This window comes from Oncorhynchus mykiss, chromosome 6, assembly GCF_057628025.1.
Source record: "Oncorhynchus mykiss isolate SJ-2025 chromosome 6, ASM5762802v1, whole genome shotgun sequence".
Taxonomy (NCBI): domain Eukaryota; kingdom Metazoa; phylum Chordata; class Actinopteri; order Salmoniformes; family Salmonidae; genus Oncorhynchus; species Oncorhynchus mykiss.
Window position 1 is genome coordinate 66,796,832 of NC_143027.1, and position 12,170 is coordinate 66,809,001.

At 43.6% G+C, this 12,170-nt stretch overlaps 1 protein-coding gene across 1 annotated transcript in view; it reads right to left on the reverse strand.

Moving 5' to 3' along the window:
• The window catches only part of LOC110526396 (uncharacterized), a 183,659-nt gene that overhangs the window by 143,304 nt on the left and 28,185 nt on the right, over window positions 1-12,170 (reverse strand). The window contains 2 exon segments of the mRNA XM_090239453.1: window positions 3,334-3,471; window positions 11,571-11,669. Of these exon segments, the coding sequence (XP_090095579.1) occupies window positions 3,334-3,471; window positions 11,571-11,669 (237 nt within the window).

Below are 12,170 nucleotides of genomic sequence, written 5' to 3' on the forward strand. Positions count from 1 at the left end.
CAATCTAACTACATAACATAATGGTAATAATTTTATCTCTATGAATAAACTGGGTAATTCAAGATGTAGCCTAGGCTTATCCACAATATAGGTGAATTGATATTCGACAGGAATGTGTGCATGCATTGAGTTATTGCACTTGTTTTGGCTAATTTCATGGGGCTACAGACAATCGTATTGTTTTGTACTTAACAACATTTGCATAGAAGTTGATTATTTTATAAAAATGTGCTCTGTTTCTTTAACCATTTGGCTCATTCATTCATGAGCCAAAAGGCAATAGATAATCTTTGCAAGAGACATGAGAGACCGAATAAGTGAATGAATAAAGTTTTTAGTGGCAATCAGCTTTGAAATCAGCATATTTTGCGTTGTCATTCGCATATTATCACAAACAAAGTGCTAGGGTAGTGAATTGATGTTATCTTTAGTTGTTATCTAGTAAGGAAAGCTAGTCTACAAAGCTTGAAGCTACCGGCACCTTCTTGCATTGTAAAGTGTTCTAGCCTGTTTGGACATTGTTTTGAGAACAATAATGAACAATTTCTACATTTCTACATGCTTTATCACATTATTCAAGTGTTAACTTCTGTGCAGCATGAGTGGGGACCTAACATGATCCAGCTCAGACTGCCAGTGCAGGCTAAGTGGAACAGGCACGGCGGGGTGCACGCCTCCCGCTATAACGGGATATTGGCTGCCGCTGATAGTTGATCTGTGAGACACATTTTGACAGAAGTACTGAAAGTAACAACACCATTTTTCATGAGTTAGTATTGAAAAAGTACTAAAGTTTCGGTATTCGGGCAACTCTAGCCTCTTGCCTTGAAGAGTGTGAGATGGAAGAAACTCAAAGCTATGTGCAACTGAAAACCCATTATGAGGGATAAATGCAAGAAGGGTCAATGTCTCCAGTGTAAAAACTTACACTACTCTTAAAGACAATAACAAACCCTTTTTAATGGATGTCTACTGTACCAGCATACCTTTATGTGTGAAAAAGCATAAGATGCACAATGGCTACTGGACACTGTACTCCGTACCTACATTGTATTACACATTTTTTATCTATGTTTGAGCTTTCAATAGATTTGAAAGATTGCCACAAGCATATTATTCTTCTAGCATGAAAGCAAAAGAGTTTGCAACTTCAAGGCTGTCCATCTTCATGAAAAAAATAAGTTTTTTTTTTGTTGTGTACGTGTGTGTGTGTGTGTGTGTGTGTGTGTGTGTGTGTGTGTGTGTGTGTGGCCCCTGTCCTTCAGAGCAGCAGTGTGTTTCTTCCCTGCCAGCTGCCCTGGTCTGGCCAGCATGGAGCGGAGTACTGAGTGATAGACTGATCGATGGGCAGCCTAATCAGCCAGCTTAACTCTAATACCATGGACAGGTCCACATCATTATCATATCAGGCTCCACACGTTTCGAGGTGACAAGGAAGAGGCAAAAGATTAAAGCCAATCTTGTAAAGAGGCGCCACAACTTTTAATGCGCTGACCAAGACGGGCTAGGTTTTATCTGGAAGCAGAGAAAGAAGACTGAATGAAGGAAGAGACAAAACAACACAGTGAAAACAGATGAGGAACTCATCAGTTAAAATTATTCTGTGCTTGGGGAGTGCTAGTGGTTTTGTTGTGGCACAAGCTCTAACCGTACCTCAAACCACTTCCATCAGCCAGCTCTCCCCCAAGCCCACAGCCTGGTCCTAGACTCCTAGCAGCCCCATTACTGGCTGTCTATTAAGGTAAGAGTTTGTTTAACTCCACACACATTTGGGGGAGCTGGGGGAACTCTTAGAAATCATCTATAAACTGCTTTAAACAAACTGTTTACAGGCCGTAAATGACGCATAAAAGGGGAAACAGGTTTGAGGTTGGAGCTGGGGCTTGTGGTGGTGGTGTCTGCACACACTTCATACGATTAGCTTCAACACACACACACACCCGATCTGTGAGTGATTCACAAAGGAGGAACACAATACATGCATTCACACTTCAAAACCAGTCAAAATGACAGACACATTCATGAGAAATGTTGACTAACTGAGCAAAAACAAAAAACATTCCAATGCCAAGAACAACCTGGCACCAATTAAGCTCTAGCTTTAGAAAGCACTGCCAATTCAAACCCAACAGGCAAACACAGTATGTGCTACATTCAGTATTGTGTAATGGCATTGAGTTTCTTTCCAGCATGTTCAAATAATATACAACAGTGTATGTAGGCTCTACGCGCTTATCTTCAGTGGGCTGCTATAATGAATGAGCAGATTAGTTTTGGGTTTCATAATTAATGCTGCCTGTTGAAGGTCAACCACATTCCATTCCTGTGAATATGAAATGACTGAAAGGTCTGGGGCAGTCAGCTACACAGAGAGACAAAGAGAACGTTGACTTGGCCAACAGGCACACCCTTTCCCAAACTCAGCCTGGGCTTATTTTAACAATCCAATACAAACACATTTATCCTTTTTCTTATTGTCTTAGTTCATAATTCACCGTTACTCAATTACTGTCAGCTTCCTTTACAGCGCAGGATAGAGTCTACAGGGAAATGGAGGGGGATACCAATTTCTACAAAAGCAACTTTCTGTTCACCAAAATTGCCGTTCTCATTATACTGTTCACGGGAGAAATGCCAAGGTGCTCAAACCAAAGGTTTTTGAGGCATGAAACCTGATTAATAAGCTGTGATACAGATGTCTCCATGACAATTTCATCTGTAATGAAGACCATGTGGTTAGCAGCTCCAGTGTCGACCCTGAGGCCCAGCTACAGTGAATACGGCTGATTTTGCATGAAAAGCCCAGTTAATAACATTTGGGGGAAATCTTAACAATCGTTCAGTGCAGGAACAAGTTCAACAATACATGGGCCTGAGAGTAAATCAATCTTAAATTGATTAGCTGTTCCCAGTGAAAGACTCAGATGAGGTTGTTTCCCCTATCTTGTTCTGAACTCACCTGCAAGCCCACTGACGGCCTAGCTCCAGGCTTATTCTATGAGCCTTGACAATCCATAACACACACACAGTCAGCAGTCTATACAGTTATGAATGTGAATGTGACTTTCCCCATAGTCAGAGTATAACCCTGAACTTAGCGGCCAACACTCCCCATCATCATTAATGCTTAAGATGGCTAACAAGCCCACTGTCAACAGCTTCCAGGCTAATCGACATGTCAATCAATGGCGGGCGTGAGGCGGGCTTTTAGAGGGTCCCTGGGGTGGCTGCTTAGAGCACGCTCAGTTTAACACAGCAGCGCACTGAGGGTGTAAACAGAGAGGGATATAGACTGCTGGATTGACTAGCTGATCAATGCCATTGATCACTCACCTCCAGCTCTTTGTGAAGGCTGACTGTTCTCCCCTCCACCGCCCGGTCCTCCGCCTCCTCAGCCTCCAGCGCCTGGAGCAGAACCTCATTCTGCTCACTCAGGTCCCACACAAACGACTGCAGCACACCCACCTTGCTCTAGAGGGAGACAGAGAAGAGGGGCACAGCAGACATGACCTTTGTTAGGTGTTTATTGGAATATCAACACTGAAATGGATTGCTGCTACCCACCACTGTTATGGAGGGAGGACGGAATGACCAGTTAGGATTTTTAAAAATCCATTCAGAAAAACACAGCACATTCTCAAACACCACTTTGTATGAACACAGCAAAAACAAGCAGTGATGGTCAGAGAAAGTTTGAAAGTGGTAGGCATCAGGTAGGTAAGTCAGGTAGGTATTTGAGGGAGACAGAACCAACTCTTCTAGCTTGCTGTTGTGTCCTTTCCTGTCCCGCCCCCATCTCCTCTCTGACAGCCAGCCCCTCTGATCATCAAGCAGGACATGTAGGGGGTGTTCGGGAAAAAACCTGTCACATGACATCCAACCCCCCTCCCATATTAGAGCTCTGCTAACACCAGGGGTACTATTAGTCATATGCCACCTCTGATCTAGCACGGCATCTTCACAGCCCAGACACATGGATGCTCTGACACTAATTCCTATGCAGGAACATGCCGACTATCTGCAGAACAACCCAGACAGTTTGGACCCAGATTATAATTTAGTGCGGGATGGACACATAGGAATTATTATGGCTCTGTCGGCCGTCAGGTAGAAATGGAGATAAATGCTCCATCAGACTGAAGGGTATTTGCTTTTCAAAGCCTCTTTTATAGGAGTGGAGATGGAGGTGAAGTGGAAGTGACAAGTGCCCCGCCTCACTTAAACAGAACACAAACAGGTGGGTTTGATGCTGCCCTGATGCAAAGCCCAGCCCACCAGCTCTATCAGCCCGTGGTGATGGGCACTGGCAGCACACACCCGGTGAACTTGGGACCGTACATTGAAAGGCCCTCCCCCTTCGAGGGCTAATTCTCTAGCCCCAAAGACGCATGTGGGAGTCCTTACTGTGACTAATAGATGAGAGGAGCAGCATTAGGTTCCTTGAGAGTACCAACATGGGTCCTGCCAACATCAAAGGTTCCCCTTTCTGTTAAATAATTCTGCCCTCAGTTTGAAAGAATGAGCAGGTGAGAGGGAAAAGAGGATGGAGAGGGGGAGCGAGTTAGGAAACGTCTGGCAAGGGGGAGAAGGGAGAGAGTGTGAGGAAAGGTAGGGCAGGAGGGATGAGAAAGAGGGGGAGAAAATAAGAGAGAGAGAGAGAGAGAGAGAGAGAGAGAGAGAGAGAGAGAGAGAGGGAAATAGAGAGAACACCGAATGCTATATTTTAGGTGTATAATCCTGCCTCCCAGCTGTGAGCAATTTTATAAAACAAATATCCTGACCATGAGGAAGATAATGCAAACTTCATAATGACAAATAATAATCCAATAACACCAATAGCCAGCCACCCAGCTGCATCCAGGACAGCGGCTGGCTATCTCGGCCACCACACAGCCTCACCACATTCAAATTCATATTGGATTTTTATTCTTTCACCTTTCTCAAAGCATCCATTTCAGACGGCATGAAAAAGTAATATTCCAGCAATAAAGCTTGATTTACACCCCTTCCATGTTCCCCCTCTTCCTTTTTTTATTTGATCATTTAGCCAGGATCGTATAACTGTATATCAGACACAAATGAAATCAGCTCCCTTGCACATTAAGGCCATGTCTTGCTGCAGCTAACATCCCCTGCAACCCAGCCGCCCAGGTCCACAGCAAGCCAAGGGCAGTGTCCCATTCATTTTCAGGCCCATTTCCTGCTATGATTAGGCGATCAATCAATCGCAGCCTTCAATCTCATCAGGCAGACGGGATTATCTGCCCATCTCCCCTCTCTCCCTCTCTCCACTCAGTCAAACACTCACTCCCTCCCTCCCTCCCTCCCTCACACATGGCAGCACATTAACATCAGATCAAGTATCACCCAACGCACGCCGTCTGCCACATCAGCCAACCACAAACAGACAGTTCTTCATCGCACCCTTCTCTCAACATCTCCTGTCTCCTAAGGAGCACACACACATACACACACAGTTCATAGTTAGAAGCATCAAGCATTAGGATCCCTGTGGGTTGACAGAGTGCGGCCTTTGCTAAAGCAGTCATATATATATATATATATATATATATATACACACATACATATATATAAGACATATATATAAAACCTTTATTTAACCAGGTAGGCCAGTTGAGAACAAGTTCTCATTGACAACTGTGACCTGGCCAAGATAAAGCAAAGCAATGCGACACAAACGTATAGTCAATAACACAAAAGTCTACATACAGTGTGTGTAAATGAAGTAAGATTAGGGAGGTATGGCAATAAAATAGGCTATAGTGGCGAAATAATTACAGTTTAGCAATTAAACACTTGAGTGATAGATGTGCAGAAGATGAATGTGCAAGAATAGATACTGGGGTGCAAAGGAGCAGGAAAAATAAATAACAATATGGGGATGTGGTAGTTGGGTGTGTTATTTACAGATGGGCTATGTACAGGTAAAATGATGTGTAAGCTGCTCTGTCAGCTGATGCTTAAAGTTAGTGAGGGAGATATGAGTCTCCAGCTTCAGTGATTTTTGCGATTCGTTCCAGTCATTGGCAGCAGAGAACTGGAAGGAAAGGCAGCCAAAGGTGGAGTTGGCTTTGGGGGTGACCAGTGAAATATACCTGCTGGAGTGGGTGTTGCTATGGTGACCAGTGAGCTGAGATAAGGCAGGGCTTTACCTAGCAAAGACATATAGATTTTTTTCAAGGCTTTTATTGTTTTCACTATATATTTTACCTCTTGGGGATGTCATTCGAAAACATAATAATGTTAACTTTCACTGCTATGCGGATGACACACAGCTGTACATTTCAATGAAACACGGTGAAGTCCCAAATTAATCTGACAATTAATCTTGATTGGTTGTACAGTCGTCTCAAATAAAACTGTGAAGGACCTCTGCGTTACTCTGGACCCTGATCTCTCTTTTGACAAACATATCAAGACTGTTTCAAGGACAGCTTTTTTCCATCTACGTAACATTGCAAAAATCAGAAACTTTCTGTCCAAAAATGATGCAGCAAAATGAATCCATGCTTTTGTTACTTCTAGGTTAGACTACTGCAAGGCTCTACTTTCCGGCTACCCGGATAAAGCACTAAATAAACTTCAGTTAGTGCTAAATACGCCTGCTAGAATCCTGACTAGAACAAAAATATTTGATCATATTACTCCAGTGCTAGCCTCCCTACACTGGCTTCCTGTTAAGGCAAGGGCTGATTAAGCTTTTACTGCTAACCTACAAAGCATTACATGGGCTTTACAAGACACAGGCGTCCTAATTGTCCCTAGAATTTCTAAGCAAACAGCTGGAGGTAGGGCTTTCTCCTATAGAGTTCCATTTTTATGGAATGGTCTGCCTACCCATGTGAGAGACACAGACTCTGTCTCAACCTTTAAGTCTTTACTGAAGACTCATCTCTTCAGTGGGTCATATGATTGAGTGTAGTCTGGCCCAGGAGTGTGAAGGTGAACGGAAAGGCTCTGGAGCAGGTCAATCCTCAAGAGGCGGGTGGACAAACAAAACCCCACAAATTCTGACAAACTCCAAGCATTGATTATGCAGGAATTGTATTTATTACCTTTATTTAACTAGGCAAGTCAGTTAAGAACAAAATCATATTTTTAATGTTCTCAATGGGATTAAGGTCTGATGAGTTTCCTGGCCATGGACCAAAAATATCGATGTTTTGTTCCCCGAGCCACTTATGGCACGGTGCTCCATCATGCCGGAAAAGGCATTGTTCGCCACCAAACTGTTCCTGGATGGTTGGGAGAAGTTGCTCTTGGAGGATGTGTTGGTGCCATTCTTTATTCATGGCTGTGTTCTTAGGCAAAATTGTGTGTGAGCCCACTCCCTTGGCTGAGAAGCAACCCCACACATGAATGGTCTCAGGATGCTTTATGTTGGCATGACACAGGACTGATGGTAGCGCTCACCTTGTCTTCTCCGGACAAGCTTTTTTCCAGATGCCCCAAACAATCGGAAAGGGAATTCATCTGAGAAAATGACTTTACCCCAGTCCTCAGCAGTCCAATCCCTGTACCCTTGCAGAATATCAGTCTGTCCCTGATGTTTTTCCTGATAAGAAACGGCTTCTTTGCTGCCCTTCTTGACACCAGGCCATACTCCAAAAGTCTTCGCCTCTCTGTGCGTGCAGGTGCACTCACACCTGCCTGCTGCCATTCCTGAGCAAGCTCTGTACTGGTGGTGCCACGATCCCGCAGCTGAATCAACTTTAGGAGACGGTCCTGGCACTTGCTGGACTTTCTTGGGTGCCCTGAAGCCTTCTTCACAACATTTGAACCACTCTCCTTGAAGTTCTTGATGATCCGATAAATGGTTGATGCAATCTTACTGGCAGCAATATCCTTGCCTGTGAAGCCCTTTTTGTGCAGAGCAATGATGATGGCACGTTTCCTTGCAGGTAACCATGGTTGACAGCGGAAGAACAATGATTCCAAGCACCACCCTCCTTTTGAAGCTTCCAGTCTGTTATTCAAACTCAATCAGCATGACAAAGTGATCTCCAGCCTTGTCATCGTCAACACTCACACCTGGGTTAACGAGAGAATCACTGACATGATGTCAGCTGGTCCTTTTGTGGCAAGGCTGAAATGCAGGGGAAATGTTTTTGGGGGATTAATTTGCATGGGATAGATATAGGTCTGTAACAGTTTTGGTCTAGAGTGTATCCCCCTATGAAGAGGGGGATGACCGCTTTCACTTACACACTCCCCCTCCAAGCCCCTATCTTCCTTGAGAAGATATTGAAGGGATGGCATCCCTCAACACCACTGGATCATAACTGCACTTGTGAGAGATAGTAATCAATCATTTATTTTCTTAAATGTGGTAGAAGTCACATCACACAATGTCCAGTAAAGCCAAAGACCTCACATAGCTTCTCTCTGTTATTCACTGCAGATACTGATTAGGACTAGCTGTGAGGTTTGGAGTGTTAGAATACATTGATCAAGCCTGGGCTTGTCCTTCCACTGGTCAAAGAGAAACCTCATATCGCCAACATGCTTGTGTACCCACAATGCACTGGGGAGCAGCTTGACTCTTCAGTCTCTGTCAGGTTAAGAGATGTTACTCTATAAAAGCATGGTAGCTGAAATCTTTGTGGTAGGAAAGGGGGAGGAGGGAATATTTTTTACAATGTGGACCACTGTTTACACTCCCTAAATGATGGCTAATATGGTCACTTGGAAACAACAGACACTTGGAAACAACGGCTGTTGGGGCTTCTCAATATGGCCAGATAAATGGCCCACTGAGACCAGGGACTGAAAGGAGATATGGGGTCCAAGAGACACCTCTACACACATACTGGTACTGAGGCAGAGAGCAGAGAGCAGGGGACAGTCTACAAGCCATCAATAAAGGTCCTTACAGGCCATGGGTCTACTCTACGCTTACAGAGCATTCAGAAAGTATTCAGACCCCTTGACTTTTTCCACATTTTGGAAATATTACAGCCTTATTCTAAAATCCATTCTAAAATTGATTAAATAATCTACACACAATACCACATAACGACAAAGCAAAAACAGGTTTTTTAATTTAACAAAAAGTTTTATGGAAATATCACATTTACATAAGTACTCAGAGCCTTTACTCAGTTATTTGTTGAAGCACCTTTGGCAGCGATTACACCCTTGAGTCTTCTTGGGTATGACGATACAAGTTTGGTACACTTGTATTTGGGGATCCTCTCAAGCTCGGTCAGGTTGGATGGAGAGTGCCGCTGCACAGCTATTTTCAGGTTTCTCCAGAGATGTTCTATTGGGTTCAAGTCCAGGCTCTGGTTGGGCCACACAAGGACATGCAGAGACTTCTCCCGAAGCCACTCCTGCTTTGTCTTGGCTGTGTGCTTAGGGTCGTTGTCCTGTTGGAAGGTGAATCTTCGCCCCAGTCTGAGGACCTGAGCAGGTTTTCAAGGTTCTCTCTGTACTTTGCTCCATTCATCTTTCACTCAATCCTGACTAGTCTACCAGTCCCTGCCACTGAAAAACATCCCCACAGCATGATGCTGCCACCACCATGCTTCACCGTAGGGATGGTGCCAGGTTTCCTCCAGACATGACGCTTGGCATTCAGGCCAAAGAGTTCAATATTGGTTTCATCAGACCAGAGAATCTTGTTTCTCATGGTCTGCGAGTCCTTTAGGTGCCTTTTGGCAAACACCAAGCATGCTGTCATGTGCGTTTTACTGAGGAGTGGCTTCTGTCTGGCCACTCTAGCATAAAGGCCTGATTGGTGGAGTGCTGCAGAGATGGTTGTCCTTCTGGAAGGTTTGGCCGGGCAGCCAGCTCTAGGAAGAGTCTTGGTGGTTCCAAACGTCTTCCATTTAAGAATGATGGAGACCAGTGTCCTTGGGGACCTTCAATGCTACAGACATTTTTTGGTAGCCTTCCCCAGGTCTGTGCCTCGACACTGTCTCTGAGCTCTACAGACAGTTCCTTCGACCTAATGGCTTGGATTTTGCTCTGACATGCACTGTCAACTGTGGGACCTTACATAGACAGGTGTGTGCCTTTCCAAATCATGTCCAATCAATTGAATTTACCACAAGTGGACTCAATCAAGTTGTATAAACATCTCAAGGATGATCAATGGAAACAGAATGCATCTGAGCTCAATTTCAAGACTCATAGCAAAGGCTCTGAATACTTAGTTAAATAAGGTTTTTGTGTTTTTTATTTTTAATAAATGTGCATTCATGTCTATAAACCTGTTTTCACTTTCATTATAGGGTATTGTGTGTAGATTGATGAGGGAAAAACATAATTAAATCAATTTTAGAATAAGGCTGTAACGTAACAAAATGTGGAAAAGGTCAAGGGGTCTGAATACTTTTCCCGAATGCACTGTACGTACTACAGAATAAGTTAAACATTTTTGAACTTACAGAACTGGATAGAGATCATTTTGAAAATACCTAAATGAGTATGACATACCCCTCTGATGGTAATTATCAAGTAAATTAGATAGTGTATGCTATGTAATCTAATTAAACTCTTAGCTCACTGCTTTACAGGACAGGCAATAGAGATGTTAATATACTGTACTAGTCCTTCTTTGAATCCTTGACAAGAGTTCTAAAAGGCTTGTTTTGTGTTTCCAGAGCCGAGGCTGTCAGAGGCGGTGAATCAAACAGGATTTCCCCAAACCAAAGATAAATGCAGTTGAAATGAGAGGCTGTGTTGTTTCCAAACTCCGCCATTGCTTCGACCGTGGAGAGGATACTTCTGAGAGAAGGAGCTTTCCTCTGGTGATTAGAGTCAAAGAGACAGGCTTGGCTCACTAAAACTTTCATCAGCCGTCATCAAGCCCAGTCCTCAAGGTGTGCAGCCACCCCCCCACCCACACAGTCAACCCCATCCCATAGCCACTGACATGACATGCAAAGAGGGAGAGAGAGAGCAGCGGAATTGGCTCATCCTCATCACTTTCCTCATTCTTTAGTGGAGATGAATATGAAAATCTTTAAATGTTGAGGAGAAGGAAAATGAATTAGTAATAGACTTACAAGGACTAAGAGCATGCACAGGTAGGGAAATTACTTTTTACGTCATAACAAATATTTTATTCCACTTTTACTGATGAGCATTGACTAAAAGGTACATTTTCCCGAGATGTAAAGATATTCAATAAAGGCCACTTAATGGGATAGTTAAAAAATAACCCAAAAAGCTTTTTGATGTAAAGACGGTAATTCTCTTAACAACATTGATCAACCTGTCATGCTTTCATTATGGCACTATACCTTTTAGCAGCCATGCACTAGGCTAATAGCATTATAAGTCTCTAAAACACCAAGTTTCCTCCCTGCCCTTGTCAGGCCCAGTCTGTTGTCCCTCCTCAGACTTCACATGCAGGGCCAGCAGTTACAGTTGCCATAAAAGGCCTGTCACTAAGTGTCTGTATCATAACGTAGGCCTAACCATTTTCTAGCTTATTCTCACACATATGCATCACATTGCAAGATCGGTTCATTAGTGGAAATAACACACTTGCCCCAGCACATCCAAACATCCAAGGAGCATCACCGCCATTACCAGTTTACCTGCAGAGCCTCCTCCCGGCTGTGATCTGATTGGTCAATGCGTCGAAGGCGCTTGTGGTAAAGGTTCCAGAATTCCACCAGGAGTTTCTGACTGGTAATCTATCAACACAAATAAACACATATTACCATCAACACAATTGATGCATGGACACAATGACAAACCTTTAACTAAAACAGAAAATTGTGACATTGCCTACAGTACCATGTTGAGAGAGACGCCGTAAAAAAAAACAGGGATGGGATTTCAGTGCGGGCATCAGTGTCTGAGCTGGCCACTGATGCTCGTCAGCTCCTCTCATAGGGACTGTGACTGTCGAGAAGTGCAGCAGCCCACACAATAAATGGCTTTAATAACATACCTGAATCCTCAGGTGCGTAAAGCCCTTGTTTTTCACTTCATCATTTTTAATTATGTGCTGCAAAACTTACCCAGAGTCCCTTGCTTCAGACCACAATGCCTTGTTACATTCTCTCTAACAGCAGTAATTAATCTAGGGAGCATAGCCTCTCTTTGAAGAGCGGCCTATAAAACACATTTCACTCCGACAACTAATAAGTTATAACAATGGCAGATAAAGAGAAACTGTGCACCAAAGGAGC